We start from the raw sequence: 16789 nt of genomic DNA, 5'->3' as shown, positions 1-16789 counted from the left end.
TCTTGAGACCTAACCAGAGACAGGAACTCGGTTATCTCTTGAGGTAGCTGGTGCAAATTGTTAGACTTTCCTGGGATCTAAGGAGCGGCTGCCTCGCTGTGACCCCTGGTCCTAGCACGGTCTCCACTTTCCAGATTCAGCCTCCTTCCATCGCTGCTCTCGGCGGGAGGCGGACACCCAGTCACAATGGGCAGATTGGCCCGGTAAGAATGCCCAGTGCAGGGGCTGGCTCACCCAAGTCAAGGGCAGGGTTATTCTTTGTGGAGTTGGAAGAGCTGAAACTCAAAACCTGCCCCTAATCAAGAGCAGAGGATGTATTTTATCAGCCTGTCATTTTGTTGGCAAAGAAACTGAGTGACTGGTCCATCCATCTATTCACCCATCCTCTCACTGGACCCTAGTAATTGAGCACCTACTGTGTGCCAAGTCCTAGGAACATAGACATGAATCCCTGTCCCCAGGATCCACGCCTGTAGGAGAGACAGCGACATCAGCGGAGATTATCAGTGTGATAAGGACTGTACGTCAGGGCCAGGACCAGGGTGAGGTGAGTGAGTCCCTTACTTCGGGAACAAAACTAAGGTGGTGCTAAAACTCAGTATTAAGATAAATAATAATGTATTGCAACATTTCAAAAATTAATACATAAAGTAATGCCTGCACAAATGGTCTTTGGATAGGTCCCTCATGGCCCTCGCCCACCTGACCCAGCCCTGAGGAAATAACAGCCGACTGGGGAGGGGGGAGAAGGCCCTGGGGAGGTGGTCTGGGTGGCATCGTGTGGCCGGAGGATGTGCCCTCCTGAATAAGTGGCCCAGGAGCTTCCCTGCCTCCCTCCCATTCCTCTCGGTGGGATGATTGTTTGGGGGTCTTTGCAGCCACCAGGCCAGAGGGATGTGTCCCCACAGGCAAAGCCTACAGCCTGGACTTCAAGTCAATTTACTTCACTGAAATGTTTTATCCTAGGTGCTGGGAACACAGCAGTGAGGAGAGAAGAGTGTGGTTAAAATATCTGCAGCCCCTAAATTCAGGCCTGGCACATAGCAGGTGCCCAACACATGTGTTCATGGGTGAGGGTCATGATATAGGAAAGGGAGCAAGTGGCAGGGGGAGCCGACTGCTCTAATCTGCAAGCTTTACTCTCATTCACGTATTCGACCCTCCCTTCCTTCATTCCCTCTTTCGCTCGGCGTGTTTGGAGTACTTCCACGTGCCAGGATGTCAACACAGCAACTGCTCACAGCAGGGACCACAACTTACATTTGCCCGTGACCAGCGCCCAGCTCAGGGTCTGATGCACAGCAGCATCTCCCCAAGTGACCAGGGAATGAATGCCTCTATTATTAGATGTATATCGTGTGCACACATCCTTTGCTCCATGCCATACAGGGCCCAAATATGAAAGAAAGATCTGTCTTGGTGTGCCCAGCCGCACAGGGCATTGGGGAGACTGGGGACTAGTCTGAGACTAAGCGTAAGATTGTGAAGACTAGGACTGGGGACCTGAGTTCTACAGCCCCAGTTGAACACGCACGATTCGAGGCAGGGACTCCTGACCTGCCTCCTCTGTCTGTCTCCTTGCTGGCCTCCTGCGGGCTGTAGACCTCGGAGGGCGGAAGCACAGGCTGCACACAGTGTGTTCTCAGAAAAACGTGGGGGATAAATCATTGGGGATTGATACCTGGGCCACGTGCAACCCTCTGTTCTGCAGGCTGAGACTTCATTAGCGCCATTCATAAATATTTATTGAGCACCTACTATGTGTCCACCATTTAGGCCATTGAGATGAACAGTTTCTCTCAAGGCAGATGTGCCCCAGAGAGCAGTGGGTCCGTGGCTGATCTGCTTGGGCAGAGAATAAACTATGTGACCCTCAAGTCTCCACCCGGCCAGGAACTCCTGTCCAGAACTGTCTGTGCCCAGTTGCTGGTGCTGTGCCAGGAACCTCCTTGGCAGGAAGATTGGGTGTGAAGAGGCAGCAGAGGAAGGAAACAAGGTCCCTTCCCAAGAATTCTTATCAGTGTCCATGTCTCCTCCTCCTAGCTCACCATGAGCTCCTAGAAGAACATTAACCTCATTTTCCTCACAACCTAGCAAAATGCAGCTCACTCTTGATAATTATGTCCTGAATTGGATTCATTGTGAAACAATAGTCTCAGCTTCCTGAGTTCAAAGGGCCCACACAGATGATCATGTTTGATGCACCTACTTTATAGAGAAAGCAAGGCTCTTGAAAGGGACACCAGCAATATTTATGGCCTCTGGGGGTTTTTCCATGAGTCCATAGTGGAGCAGCTGTGGGTGCTCTTGGGGGCCACGCGTGCTCCCTGGGGCTCACCATTGCATACTCAGTGAGATTTGGAAAGGTCTTGGTACTCAGCCACTGACCTGCTGCCTAAGCATTGAGAAAATGCATCCCCTTGCCTGGAAACGACTTTGTGGCCAGTGAGTCACGGGACATCACCCACGCTGTGCAATGGGGAGAATTAGATTGCTTCTCCACTCGGCTCCCCTCACTGCTCTTACAAAACCTGCCTGAAATTTACCCCCTCCCTCCTGGCCTTTTTGTGACTCTTCCACTTGAGCTGTCTTCCCTCCATGGCTGCATCCTTTTTTTTTTTTTTTCTTTTAAAATAATTTTTCTGTATTGCTTTTAGAGAGAGAGAAAGGGAGAGGAAGAGAGAACATAGATTGGTCACCTCCTGCATGCCCCCCACTGGGGATCAGACCCATAACCTGGGCATGTGCCCTGTCTGGGAATTGAACCGGGCGACCTCTTGGTGCATAGGTCGACGATCAATCTACTGAGCCACACCAGCTGGGCTGTATCTAGCACATCCTTTAGGAGCCAAAGGCCACCTCCTCCTGGAAGCCTTCCTTGGTTTCTCTTGATCACTTGGTCTGCTTGACAATTCTATTCATCCGTATCTCTCTGACAACATCCATCACATTCTCTTCGTGTCATCTCTATGTGATTGCAGGAGGCTCTCTGTGACATGGCTGTGTCCAATGTCTCCCACCTAAATTCTCCTCCCTCCCCCAAGTTGCTGCGTGTGTCTTCTGTCCACCTTACAAATACGCCTGTGCTCAGAAGGCAGGACCGTGTGTAAATTTCCTTGTCCTCACTCCCACAGCGGCAGACCCTTTTCCTCCAGCTTTGTACAGGGGTTTGCACACCGTGGGAGTCGAAAGAACATCATTGAAATCATTAATGGTTTGTGCCTCTCTTGTGTCCCAGGCTCCACACCAACTGTAGGGATCTGGCAGTGACAATGTGGTGTGATGTGTGCTACAACATGGGTGTGAGGCTGAGCTTTGAGCTGCACCTAGAAGGACAGAGAGGCTGTGAACAGGCAGAAAAGGTAGTCGGGGGAAGGGAGGACTTGGGAGGAAATAGCACTGACTAGGCCTTGAAGCATCCCAGCTTGTCCAGAGCCTGGATCAAGGCACCCGAGAGAGTGAAGCCTGGGGCAGGACAGGAAGCTGGGAAGAATGGCAGGGATCTGCTACCTTAAAGGGTAAGAGTTTGGTCTTCATGTCAGCTGCAGAAGACAGGAGTCAGGCTACCTCTGTTCACACCCACCTCCTCCATCTGCGTCAGTGGGCTCAGGAAAGTTAGTAACCTTCGAGAATCTCCCTTTCTCATCTGTAAATGGAGATAACAGGCCTCCCATAAACAGTGACACTTAGCACAGAGCTGCACCTGGCTTGGGTGAGGTTGGGGAGAATGCAAAATAGTAGGTGGTGCCAAAAACCCTCACTATTAATGCAATACTCTAAAAAATGTCAAAATTAATGCAAAAAAAAAAAAAAAATTCACGATGAACAAAGTTTCAAAAAATGTAAACAAGGACAAGATCCACCTAGTAAAAAGCATGCAGCTCAAAAAATGTGAACTATGATTGGACTGGGAGTTCTCAACCTTCCAGAGCTGTGGGCTTTCAAAAACCTGAGGGAAACCCAATGCGCCCTCTCACCCACAGAAGAATGCTTAAGCATGCACAATTTGTGAAATTTGGGGTGTTCCTGCACTCCCTGGGGCTCGGTCCACGTGGGGGTTAAGAACTCTGGTTCAAGGTGAGGGGGTTCCCCGCGCCATCCAGCCGCCCTGTGGATTCCCCAGGACCGCGCGGGGCCTTCCTCCTGGCAGTCGTGGGTGCTCTGCCCCCTGCAGGAGGCAGAGCACAGCTCTGCGGCTTCTTTTTCTTTCTTGCTTGCCCCCCCACCCCAACCCCCCTTCAGCTTGGGACTTTTCCTAAAGTTTGCTGAAACCAGACACCTTGCTCCACCGAGCCCGCGTGCAGCCACGGTTTAAAAGGCCGCCTTCAGCGCACCCTCCCCGCCCCCAGCAGAGACTTCAAAAGGCCCGGCGGGCGCCGCGGCCCCAGCACCTATGAGCCGCCCCCTGTGCCCAGAGCCCGCGACTGAGTCCGAGGACGCAGAGCGGCCGAAGTTCCAGCGCAAGCGGACCGGGCAGGCGGCGCAGCCCCGTGCGCCCATGCCCCTCCCGGTGCCGCTGCGCTCCGAGCGCCCGCGCCCAGTTTAGGGAAGGGGACCCCGCACCCCCGCCCCCGCGCCCGCGCCCGGGGCTGCGGGGACTCATGAATACAAATGCCGTTAGGCGCACGAGGAAGGACCGACCGTCCAGCCTCGCACCCAGGAACCCAGTAAGTGCCCCGGGGCTCCTGGAGTGCTGGGGGTACCAGTGTGTGTGTAAAGGTGTGCGCAAATGGGGAGGGGATGTACCCATTCGGGGAACGAGTGCGTTTGTGCCCGCATACGGTGGGCACTAGCGAAGAATTGTGTGTAAGTGGGGGTGTGCCCGTATATGTGCACTTGGGGGTGTGTACATGGGTTGTGTGTGCACGTGAAGGTGTGCATGAGAGGTGTGGGCGCCGGTGTGCACTTTAGAGGATCTGGCTAGGCTAGTGTGCATTTGTGCGCGTGTAAGTACTAGTGTACATGCGTCTGCGAGTGTGGAGTCTGGTGTTCGCCCCAGTCCAGACACCCCGGGGTGTGTTTGTGTGAGCCTAAGAGGAGTGCGTGGCTGTGCTTGCATGTGAATGAGTGGGACCATGTGTTTGAGTGTGGGTAAGTGTGGGTGTGCGTGTGTGCACCAGTGAACAACAAGTCGTGGAGGTGGAGGCGGAGGCAGATGGGGCTTCTGATGCCAGGGCTCTGACCGGAGTTGTGGGTGTGCGGATTTTCCGGGTGTTTGCCGCAGGATCAAGGTGTGCGGTTCTGTGCTCCAGTGTGGGATCCCAGGGGCGTGTTAAGCTCCCATTTCTTACCGAATGGAGAGGGAAGAGTGGGGAGGGTGACCAACACTTAACGAGCCCACCCACTACGTGCCCAGGAGTCTGTTCTTCAGGGAGTTCTGAATCTGGGAGGAATAGTGTGTGTGTGTGTGTGTGTGTGTGTGTGTGTGTGTGTGTGTGTGTGTGGTAGGACACTGGTTGTTGTTGTGGGAGTCTGGACACTGAGTCCTGGTCCCACATCTGTCCCTGGAACTCCTGGTTCCTTTTAGCAGTGTCTGTCCGGTTTCTCCCTCTATCCCCGCCTCCCAGCTTGGGACCTCACAAGCCAGAAGTCCAGAATCTCTGAACTGTGGTCACCCGCTGTACAGCTCTGGTCAACTCATTCCTCTCCGTGAATCTCGGTTTCCCCATCTTTACTGGGCATAGGGGGTGTCCCGGCGGGGCTGCAGTGGGCCATCCAGGGTGTGTCCCTGGCTGCGGCCGGCAGGGGGCAGCAGGGGGGCAGCAGAGGGTAGCAGAGGGCGGCCCAGCGCGGGGAGGAGAGAAGGTGGAGAGCTACCGCGGGGCCGAGACTTTAAATCGCCTTCATTTCCCCCAAATCCTTCCTTTTCCTCTCCTCCCCCAGGCCGGCGGGGAGGCAGCTTCCACCGCCCTCCGCACGCCCTCGCCCGGCCTTGCTCTGTCTCCGGGGACCGCCAGCAGCCCGCCTCCAAAAGTTTGATCATCTCTCTCTCTTTTTCTGCTGCTTCTTTTCGGTGGAAGCAGAGAAAGAGTGAGGCAGGGGCGAGCGCGGCGCCGGGACTCCTGGGACCATGGGCCTGGCGCGGGCGCTCGCGGGGCCCCGGCCGCGCTGCCTGGCTGCCCAGGCGCCCCGAGGCTCGGGGCTGTGCTGCGGGCGCGGGGGCCGCGCGCTCTGAGCCGGCCTGGAGCGGCGGGGCGGGGGGTTGGCCGCCCCATGGGGCGCGCCCACACTTGCCCCCCGGGCTCGGGAGCATGAAGTAGGGGCCCGCCATGGGAGCGGGATCGGCGCGGGGGGCCCGAGGCACAGCGGCGGCGGCGGCGGCGGCGGCGGCGGCGGCGCGTGGGGGGTGAGTATGAGCTGGGGGACGCCCCCTCCCCAGTTTCCTGCTGCACAGCCTGGGGGAGAGCTGAGGTTCCCCGCCGCGCCGGAGGCTTCCCGCTGAACGTCAGCCGCCAGCCCTTCCCGCGCCCCTTCGAGGCGGGCGGCCAAGGGTTAAGGCGGGCTGCGCCCCTGGCCCCGGGGTTGGCCAGCGCTGCCGGCTCTACCCCGCCGGCCGGCCAGCGCGATCACGCCTGGGCGGGGGCCGAGTCGGGAGGGTCCGTGAAGAGCCAGGTCAGAACTGGGGGTGGGAGGTGGCGCCTGGAGCTGCCAGCAGGCGGTGGAGGGTTTTCTTTTGGATGCCTGGGGGAGGAGGGGTCTCCGGTTCTGCTGTCTCGGTGGGTTCCGGTGTCGGTGTCCACCGGTCGCAAGCCTGTAAGTCTCCGTTTCTGGCTGTTCTTGTGAAACTGCCCCCAAGTTTCTAGGTCTCCCGGTCTCGGCTCCTGCTCCTGTCTGTGTCTGTGTGTATCTTTGCACGTCCCCGGTTTCTGGAAATCTTCGCGTGTGTGTCAAGTCTGTTTGGGTTTGTGTCTCAGCGTTTCCCGTCTTCCCTGGGGGTGGGGGGTAGGGTCTCCATTCCCGCGTGTGAGAGGGAGAAAGTGAGAGCCAGCGTGTCAGAGCAGAAAGGGCTCTGGGAGATCGCCCCGTGGAACCCCTCATTGTACATGGGACACGGAGACTGGATGAGGAGGGCCGGAGAGGGACAGGGAATTCCAAGCGCTGAATAGAGCTGGGACCCAGAGGTTGAGTCCCAGCCTGTGGAGTAGGAGTTAGAAGAGAGTGAGCGCATGCAAGAGCGAGTCACTGCCCTGTGAGTATGTGTGGGAAGGAGCTAGTGTGGATGGGATCAGCCCCTGGGGGCTTTATGGACTGTGGGTCATGCTTACTGCTCAGGGAAGCACAGAACTTGTAGGCTTTCCATCCTGCCCCCAGGACCAGAGGACACTCCCAAGAGGCTGGTCTAGGCTGTAGCTCCACCCCACCCTCCATGCCCTGCCCCTCTGAGCTGGAATGGAGGATGGTGGCCCCCCTTCTTTCCCTTGTCTTGGAAAAAGAAGGCTGGCTGAGATCTCCCACCCCCCACCGCAACACACACATACACACACACACGGCACCAGTAAGCACATTGCTGACTCATTTTCTCCAGTAGACCCTGTGCCAGGGCAGATGCCAGCGTTTGGGTAGAAAAGTGATGCCAGGCGAGCACCCCATAGTGGGGCCTAAGCTTTGGGCAAGTGGGCAGTCATGCTGCATAGATGCCCAGCCTCTGCTTTCTCCTGTCTTGCTGCTCCCTCACCACTGCAGGGCCCCAGCTCTGGTGCCCTCTGGTTCCGGTATGCCTTCCAGCTTTGCACCTCTCCCCAGACCACTGAAGTGCCATATCGGTTGGTGGCAGAGGACTCACACCAGTGGGAGGCAGGTTGCAGGGCAGAGAGCGCAGCCTCAGAGAGTGTGAATCCTGACTGCCCTGTGAGCTTGGGCAAGCCTTTCTGCTGCTTGTTTTTCTCACCCACAATATGGGCATCTTAATTCCCAACTAGCAGCAGGATTTTGTGAGGATTCATGGGACCGTGCTTGTAAGGGTTTAGAACAGTGTCTGGCTTATAGTAAGTGCTCAGTAAACGGCAGCTGTTATTTGTATTATTATTCACTTCATCTTCAATGGATGTGTGAGTCAACTGGAAAATTCTGGGACTTCATCCTGTCCAGACAGATGACCTGTCTGTGTTCCCATGGAAGAGGTATAAGGTGTGAAGGAAAGAACCTGGGCGTGACCGTCTGGCCACATGAGGCCTGGCCAATCCATGGAGGCAGGTGGAACAGGTCCATCACCCTTTGCTGTTCTGTGTCCTTTGGGCAGCTTCCTTCCCAGCTTACCCCTTGGGAGAACAGCCAAGTCCAGAGTCCTCAGAGCCCCCTTCCTTGCGTGTTTCAGGGTCCCAGGACCCTGGCTGTCAGCTCTGAGCTCCCAGTGGAGGTTCAAGCTGGTATGGGTCTCCAAGGTCCTGTGTATTCCCAGGTAACGAGGATGGAGGAAAAACCGTGCAAACCAGCTACACGTTCCAGCAGCCTCGTGGTCCATGAGTAGCCACACTTGGGGTACTAACAGAGGGCCTTTCTCGGGAATGAATGCTTGGGTTTCCTTCTGGAGGACTGTGTGGCCAGGCTGTGTCTGCAGGGTCAGGCACCTACTGCTGGCTCCAGTTTCGCCTGCCTCCTGCCCTCTCTGGCCCCTAGGCTCTGGTCTTCCCAAAACTCTGGAGCCCTGGGTCCACGGAGCCAAGGCCCCAAGTCAGTGGTGAAAATAGAAGTCTGGAAGAACAAAGCTCTGAGCCAGCGCAGGCACTAAACATTATTAGCAGTAGCCTAAACAGGATTGGAACGGGAGCAAAAGGATCGGCAGGGCCTCCCGGGAGCCAACTTTCCAGGCCTGGAGCTCACTTAGATGGCTTGTTGGCTCCCCAGGCTGCATCTCTGTTCCTGTTGGTGAAGGCTGGAACTCTGGTCTCTGACAAGTAGGAAGTCCCTGGAAGGCTCTGCTTTCTTCTCCATGGGAGGCAAGTCCAGTGAAAAGGCCTGTTTTATAAGCAGTGGAGTCAGAGGGTATGGGTCACTGAGGCTCTGTGTAGCTTTGGGGACGTCACTTCCCCTCGGTTGCCCATCTCTACGATAAGGTACGGGACTAGAATCCGGCCCGTCGATGAACTCACAGGGCCTTCTCCCACTCTGCACTCTTGCTCTCTACTTTGGAAGTTTACGGGTCAAGTGCACACAGAATCCGGATCTGAGATGGTCAGTGGCATTTTCCGAGGTGAATGAATGGAGGGCAAATGCTTTTGTGACAGGCCTTCAGGGCCGAATGTCTCAAGTTCAAAACCATGGTGTTAGGAAGTGTCATTGAAGAGAAGATTCGGCCCTGGCCGGTTTGGTTCAGCGGTTAGAGCGTCGGCCTGCGGTCCTGAGAGACCCGGGTTCGGTTCCCGCTAAGGGTGCGTACCTCGGTTGCAGTTTGTCCCCGGTTGGTCGGTTGTGTGGGTGGCAGCCACTCGATGTGTTCCTTTCACATCGATGTTTCTCTCTCTCTCTCTCCCTCCCGCTCTACCTGAACAAAAAATGGAAAAATGTCCTCGGGTGAGGATAAAAAAAAAAAAGAGAAGATTCGGATCCTGTCTCCCCTACCATTCTTCTTTCTCCTGAACTTTGGGGATGAAAAATATTTCCCCTTAATGTACCCCCGATGCTCTACAGAGCAGTCACCTTGGCATAACAGCAGGAAGAACGACTGGAGCGACCTGTGTCGCGCCTTCTCTCCACCTGGCCCCTCCCATCCTCGTGCGGGTGGATGGACCATGACAGTGAGCCTCAGGAGTGGGGGCTGGTGCCTGGAAAGAGCGGGGAGAGCCCGGGCTGGAAGGAAATGGAACAGGAACTGCGAGGTTGCAGGCATACTGGAAAGTGAGGGGCAGTGTCTTCGGAGGAAACCTTGTCAGAAAAAAATGAGTTCCCTGGTCCTCTGAGTTCAGGGGCTGCTGAAGGACAAATGTGCCGTCACTATTTCAGGACTCCTCAGAGCCTTTGGAGTGCAGTTGTGCTGTGGGAACTGCCGAGACTGGGCGACAGGACACAGTCTTCCCCAGTGGACCTGGCCAGTCTCCTGTAGCGTCCACCTGGGGGATGGAGGAAGTAGTACTGAAGAATTTCGACCCCAGAGCCTGCCCAGGGGGGGCTTGAGGAAGTACTGCCCTCCCTAAGCCCCGGTTTCTGTCGAACAAAGCTGCCTAGTATTTCTTTGCAAGGATGAAAGTGGGTAGGTCATGCCAGAAGGTTAGGCTGTGTCCTCTCCAGGCAACTCCTGGGTCACTAGGCTCTCTGACCTAGTCATTGCTGGTGCTGAGCTGGAGGTGCGTGGCTCCGGGACCTGAGAGTCCCAGCCTTAGCCCTCCTCACCCGCCCATCATGGCTCTCTTGGCCTGCATCCTGGCCAGACATCTCTGGCCACGTGCCGCCCTCCCCTTTGCCTGCTTGAGGATCAGATGCCCCAGGTAGCTTCGGGTATCACCAGTGGCTGCTCCCACAGGAAGGTGAAATCAGATCACTGCCTCTGCCCATCTTGGCAAGAGCCACCGAGCAGAGTATTAACCCTTCCTGTCTCCAGAGCGCAGGAGCGGCAGGGACAGTCTTAAGAAGCACTTGCGTTGCTGGTGGCACCCCAGGCCCTTGGCATGCATGAGCTCATTCAATCCTCACGCCTGGCCTGCAAGAGAGGGAGGGCCAGCCATGTCTCAGGGGAGACAGGCTCAGGGAGGCTGAGTGACTCTTCCAGGGTCACACAGCTGGTAAGCACCTGAGTCTGCCTGACTCCGGGTCATCTCTCTTTGCTCCTCCCATTTTCTATCAGCATAAAGCCAGCTATAGGCAGCTTCCTTAGGACACACTGGTCCTGGTTAAGGGGTCTCCTCCTGCTCCCTGCCTTGGGCCTGGGGAGTGAGTTTTTATCTCTCCTGCCCTTTGAGGATGTCCAAGCAGACTGGACGGACTGGTCTTCCTGCTGACCTTTCAGCCTTGGCTGTACCACCCATTGCTATTATGGCCTTAATATCATCAGGCCGTAGTATGATGGGAGACTGATGCCCAGGGAGGGGGAGGGGCAGGGGCTGGCTTCTTGTTGCCCATTGAGTTGGCAGCAGATTTTGAGCTGGACCCTGGATCTCCTAACACCCAGGGCAGGGCTTCCTGCCCATTAGTTCGTGCCCCGTGACCTTGGTTTATCATTCTGTAAAAAAATAAGGTTGTATTTGTTCCATATACTCTGTTCCTGCCCCAAGAGGCTGTGCCTAGAGACCCAGAAGCGTAGACTATTCTGTGGGGTCCTAGAGGCTGCACCTTGCCTCTCAGCCCCCATGGGAGAGATGGGGTGGGACTGGGCTGGATGATCCACTCCCAACTCCCCAGCCGGATCTGGGCCGAGGGGTGGAAGCTGATGCCGCCTCTGCTTGTGTCTCCTGGTCTCTAGGGGGTTTCTCTTCACCTGGATCTTAGTCTCATTTGCCTGTCACCTGGCCTCCACCCAAGGAGCTCCTGAAGGTAATTCTCTCTTCTCTTTGTCCAGGGGGAGATGGGGGGACAGAAGGAATCGGAGAATGCAGGGGCAGGAGACATCCGTGTCCCTAACTGGAACTCGATGCCTCGGTTTTCTCATCAGTAGAATGGAGCGATCATTGGCGAATTCTCTTCGGTCATGAAAGAATCATGTTTGATGTTTTATAAGGGGTGGGAAGGGCTCAGTGCAGAAATGTGTGTGTCGAGGATGATCCTTCTGTTCCTCTTGGGGCACAGTTTGAGTAGGTCCCTTTGAGCCAGTCAGCCTCAGTGACCCGTTTGTCCTGGGACAGCTGCTGAGAGGAGGCACGAAGGCCAGGACTATCACTGCCCAAGCCTGTGACCGGCCCTCCCCTTCCCGTGAGATCCTGCTTTTCCAACGATCCCTGAGGAGCTGTCCAGGGGGCCAGGGCAGCAGTGGGCTGGCTACACAGCTGCCCCTTGAAACTGAAACCTCTCCCACATCTGTTTGTCAAGCAGCCACAAGGCCTCTTAAAATAGCAGCCCTTCCCCCTCCTCCACACTCGCCGTGTGCGGGGCAGGCCGCCGGGCACTCCCTGGGCCCCTGTGGCCTGACCTGGCCAGAGGGCAGGGATTGGGCTGCTGAGAGGGGAGGGCCGTGATCGGAAGAGACTCCTGCTACCCAGCAACATTTTGTGCAAATGTCATATTTTCCAAGCTTGCTGTTTCCCCCACAAAGTAGGTGAACAGCTGTCCAGAGTCCTGAGTCAGGCTCTGGGGGTTGGGGAGGGGCCGGGCCTGTGCGGAGCCAGGTTTATGTAATAAAGGGATCTTGCTGCGGCCAGCTGGCTGGGCCCTTCCATCCTGGTACTGGGCTGCATGCATTCCCGTGCCCGGCTCCTCACCCGTGATGGGATTCTGGATGTCTCCACCCTGCGATCCAACCTGTCTGAGGGGCTCCATCACAGGATAGCATCGTGGCTAAAAACCACGACCCTGGAGCCAAGCGGTCAGGGTTCACCCCTCAGCTGTGCCTTTTATTATAAGCTGCATGACCTTGGGCAAGTTATTATAGGTAACGTCTGACCCTCATCTATCAAGTGGGGAGAGCAAACAGTACCTGCTTCAGAGGTGACTGAGAGAATCAAGTGAGGTGATGCATGGAAAGCACTTGGCACATAGTCAATGCTCAATTCATGTTAGTTATGATTGTGAATTATGTTCTTTGCCTGGAAGGTTGGGCAAGAACAGCCCCTGTCTATCCGCTGCGGAGCCCACAGTGATCAGAGGCTCAGTGATGACCACTCTGCTCCAGGTGCAGGAGTCCGGGGCTCTGCCGTGAGCTACGGGCCGTCTGTAGGGGAGGCTTAGAGACTGGCTGGTGTCAGCTTTGAAACCCACTTGGGCAGGATAAGGGAAGGCTCATTGGTGCCATCTGGCCTGCCCGGCCAGTTGTCATTTTCCCCGGGCGAGTGCAAGTGGCTGTAAGCTGCAGTCTTCGGGGAGAGGCGTGTGCAGGCCTGAGGCCTCCCCAGGCTGCCGAGATGGGACAGGAGGGGCGGTGGCTTCCTGCCCTCACCTCTTCCCTAACAAGTGGCCACCCCATTTTAAATTGTTTATGGTGAGTAATACTTCGTGACAATAAGGATGTGGTCAGTGATTAGAACATAGACTATGTCATTGCTCAGAGAACCTTAAGCATGGTTGTTTCAGCGTAGGACCTGGGGGCCAACAGCGGTGGGGGGAAGGAGGAATTGGAGGTGAAACGAAGGTCCTCGGGTCCTCGGGAGGAAGCACGTTCTCCAATCCAAGTGGTGAGAGAGCAGCTGGGGTTCTCAGCAGTGTTAGCACGTGGTGGCCGTCTCCAGGGCCGTCTCCCTGGTCCCATAGGCAGGGAAACAGGCGAGGGTGTCAGGAAGAGACCCGGTGCAGGGCGAGGGGGAGGGGATGAGGAGGGCCACCGTTTCATCTCCCAACCACCCCGTTTTACAGTGGGGGAGACGGAGACTCACAGTCCAGACTCACGGGTGGTCTTGTCTGTCTCCAGAGCCTGCTGTGGAGCCATCATGCTGCCGTGCTACCAGCACCCATGTTCTCAGTTTCTCCCAACCTGTCCAGGTGTCCGTCTGTCCATCCATCCATCCACCCACCCACCTCGCTTGTCAGTTGAGGGCCCACTGAGTGCTAACTGCATTCAGCACGATGTATCCCCGTCACTGGGTAGTGAGGGTGAGCATTCCACACTCGGAGGCGAGGGTGCTGAGCTCAGGGGAGGGCCCTGAGGACCAGACCTGGACCCCAGTTCCGGAGGCGGCCTGTGATCGCCTGCCAAGCCACTCAGAGCCAGCTTCTCAGCTGGCCGAAAGTGGTTGACTGGCCCGTGAGGAGCGAGGTCAGGTCGCCTTTCCATAAACACCCTGGAAGCCCTCTCACTCTGGCCAGACCTGCCGCCGTAATTACTGGGCGGATGTGACCTGGCCAGACCGTGGCCTGCCAGAGGACAGAGGTTGCAGGGATGCCTCGATGACTTCCTGTGCTCTCTCCAAAGCCACACAGGGAGGGCGGAGTCACTGGAACTGTCCTCTTTCTTCTGTGCAGACCGGAGCTCCTCTGAGTCTGCTCCGGCCAGAGAGACCTCGGCGTGGGGAGGGGACTCAGTGGCTTCCTAAACGCAGGCATCCAGTGACATGTCCGTTTCTGTCACCCTGCTCCCTTGCTTACGGGACTGCCTCCTGGAGGAGTTGGCTTTTGAGGCAGAGAAGGGGAGACAGGTCACACTGGACAGCCTCTAGCACTTTTCACACCAGCATTTGGTGATGGTCATTATTTTTCACATTAATAGCTATTGTTTGAAACTGCTTATTTTGGGCCAGGCACTTTTTTTCGAGTGTGTTAGCTCATTGAATCCTCACAACATCCTCTGAGTTTGGTACCCTGTGATCCCATTTAGTAGGTGGGAAGACCGAGGTACCGAAAGGTTAGTAAATAATGGAGCTGGGGTTTGAACTTAGGCAGTTTGGCTCCGGGGTCTGTGTTTCTTCACCACGATGCCCAAGATCACGCAGCAAGACAAGGCACTGGTTCCAACTCTGCCTGCTCACCACAGCCGTGGGGCAGCGGGTAGTGGTCCGCCCTCACCGCCCCTGCACCTGGAGGGGTCTGGGGCTGACCATGCCCTCTCCCCCTTCCCCCTCCCTCTCCAGATGTGGATGTCCTCCAGCGGCTGGGCCTCAGCTGGACCAAGGCCGTGGGCAGCCGGAGCCCCCCACCCCCAGGGGTCATCCCATTCCAGTCAGGCTTCATTGTCACGCAGCGGGCCCGGCTCCAGGCCCCCACGGCTGCCGTCATCCCTGCCGCCCTGGGCACCGAGCTGGCGCTGGTGCTGAGCCTCTGCTCCCACCGGGTGAACCATGCCTTCCTCTTCGCCGTGCGCAGCCGGAAGCACAAGCTGCAGCTGGGCCTGCAGTTCCTCCCCGGCAAGACGGTCGTCCACCTGGGACCCCGGCGCTCCGTGGCCTTCGACCTGGACGTGCACGACGGGCGCTGGCACCACCTGGCGCTGGAGCTTCGTGGCCGCACGGTCACCCTGGTGACGGCCTGTGGGCAGCGCCGGGTGCCCGTCCCACTGGCTTTCCACAGGGACCCGACGCTTGACCCGGAGGGCTCCTTCCTCTTTGGAAAGATGAGCCCGCACGCGGTCCAGTTTGAGGGTGCTCTGTGCCAGTTCAGTATCTACCCTGTGGCGCAGGTCGCTCACAATTACTGCACCCACCTGAGACAGCAGTGTGGACAGGCCGACACGTTCCGGCCCCAGCTGGGGCCCCTCCTCCCCCGAGACTCTGGCACACCCTTTGCCTTCCAGACCGACCTTGCCCTGCTGGGCCTGGAGAACCTGACCACTGCCATGCCAGCCCTGCGGGCACGGCCAGCAGGCAGGGCACCCAGAGTGACGGTGGTGCCCCCCACACCTGCCAAGCCCCTGAGGACTAACACCACAGACCCTCACAGGCATGCCGTAGTGGGGGACCCAGCCCGGACCCCACTGCTCCCTGCCAAGCCGTCAGGGAGTGCAGTGCTTCCTCCCGTGCCCCGAGCCTCTGCTGCCAGCCCCACCACCCCTGCCCAGCCACCGCAGACGAGCACAGCCACCAAGGTCCCCCAGAGCCACCCAACCAAGCCCTCAGCCCCTTCTCCTTCAGTCGCCCCTGTCAGAAGCCTCCGCCCCACCCAGAAGGCAGCTCCACCTTCCTTCGTGAAGTCAGCCCCTCCCACCAAGAAGCCAGTGCCACCCACTCTCCGCCCGGTTCCCGCCAAAGTGTCCCGTCCCGCAGTGAAGCCGATCCAGAGGAACCCTGTGACACCCAGACCCCCACCGCCCAGCGCCCAGCCCCTTCCCCCCGCGTCTGGGGCCTCTAAAAAGCCCTTTCCCCCATTTGTCCAGGCGGAGGCCAAGACGCGGGGTCGTGCCAGTGAGCCGGCCCCTGCCCGCGCCAGCACACGCCGACCTCCCCCTCCCACCGTTCCGTCCCCGGCCCCGGCCCCTAGTCCTGGTGCTACCAGGCCCACTCAGCCACTAGCCTCGGCGATGCCTCCCACCCTCACTCCTGCGCCAGTCCCCACCGGAAGCAAGAAACCCACTGGAGCAGAAGCCACAAAGAAAGCCAGACCCAAAAGCAGCCCCCGGAAGCCTGTTCCCCTCAGACCCGGGAAGGCAGCCAGAGACGTCCCGGTCAGTGATCCGACAACGGGGCCCAGCCCCAGACAGCCCCGGCCCAGCCGGCAGACCAGCCCGGCCCCCGTGTTGGCCCCAGCTCGATCCCTGTCCTCCAGCCCCTGGCCAACAAGCAGTGGCTATTCCTTCTTTCACCTGGTGGGACCCACGCCTTTCCCGCTGCCGATGGGACCTCCGGGGCCCAAGGGAGACTGTGGTTTGCCGGTAAGACGGGGTGAGGTGTGTGGGTTGCGTGGAGCGCGAGTGGGTCATGGGGGCAGTTAAAGTGGTTGTTCCTGGTACGGGCAGAGTCTTGATGCGGACCTGGGCCCCCGCTCCTCCACCTCTCCTGTGTTCACGATCCTAAGTCCTGCTCTGGATTCGTGATCCACTGAGACTCGGGTCAGGTGAAGGGCACCCTCGGGCTTTGGTTGGCCTGGGCCCCAGGTCATTCTTTGCTATCCCAACCGCAAAGGTCCTGGCTTAAGGAAAACCGAGAACTGGCTGGCCCAGGCCCCGCAGCCTCCCAAGGCCAGCTCCTGACTCGCAGCAGAGCTCCGGGGGCCACCGGCTTCCCTGGGAGTCGAACGTGGGTAGTTCTGAATGTGTTTTGTTTTGCTTGTTTAAACATTGTTTAAA

At 57.6% G+C, this 16789-nt stretch overlaps 1 protein-coding gene across 1 annotated transcript in view; it reads left to right on the top strand.

Annotated features, from left to right (window-relative positions):
* Positions 1 to 5885: 5885 nt before the first annotated feature.
* The window catches only part of COL27A1 (collagen type XXVII alpha 1 chain), a 128079-nt gene continuing 117175 nt past the window's right edge, over positions 5886 to 16789 (top strand). Inside the window, exons 1-3 of the mRNA XM_036261231.1 lie at positions 5886 to 6346; positions 11393 to 11463; positions 14643 to 16375. Of these exons, the coding sequence (XP_036117124.1) occupies positions 6270 to 6346; positions 11393 to 11463; positions 14643 to 16375 (1881 nt within the window). The 5' untranslated portion in view covers positions 5886 to 6269. The remainder of the gene's footprint in view (positions 6347 to 11392; positions 11464 to 14642; positions 16376 to 16789) is intronic.

Source organism: Molossus molossus, unplaced genomic scaffold, assembly GCF_014108415.1.
Source record: "Molossus molossus isolate mMolMol1 unplaced genomic scaffold, mMolMol1.p scaffold_m16_p_14, whole genome shotgun sequence".
In the NCBI taxonomy this organism is placed as follows: domain Eukaryota; kingdom Metazoa; phylum Chordata; class Mammalia; order Chiroptera; family Molossidae; genus Molossus; species Molossus molossus.
Note: the sequence above shows the minus strand (reverse complement) of the source record. Positions and strands in the feature narration are given on the sequence as shown.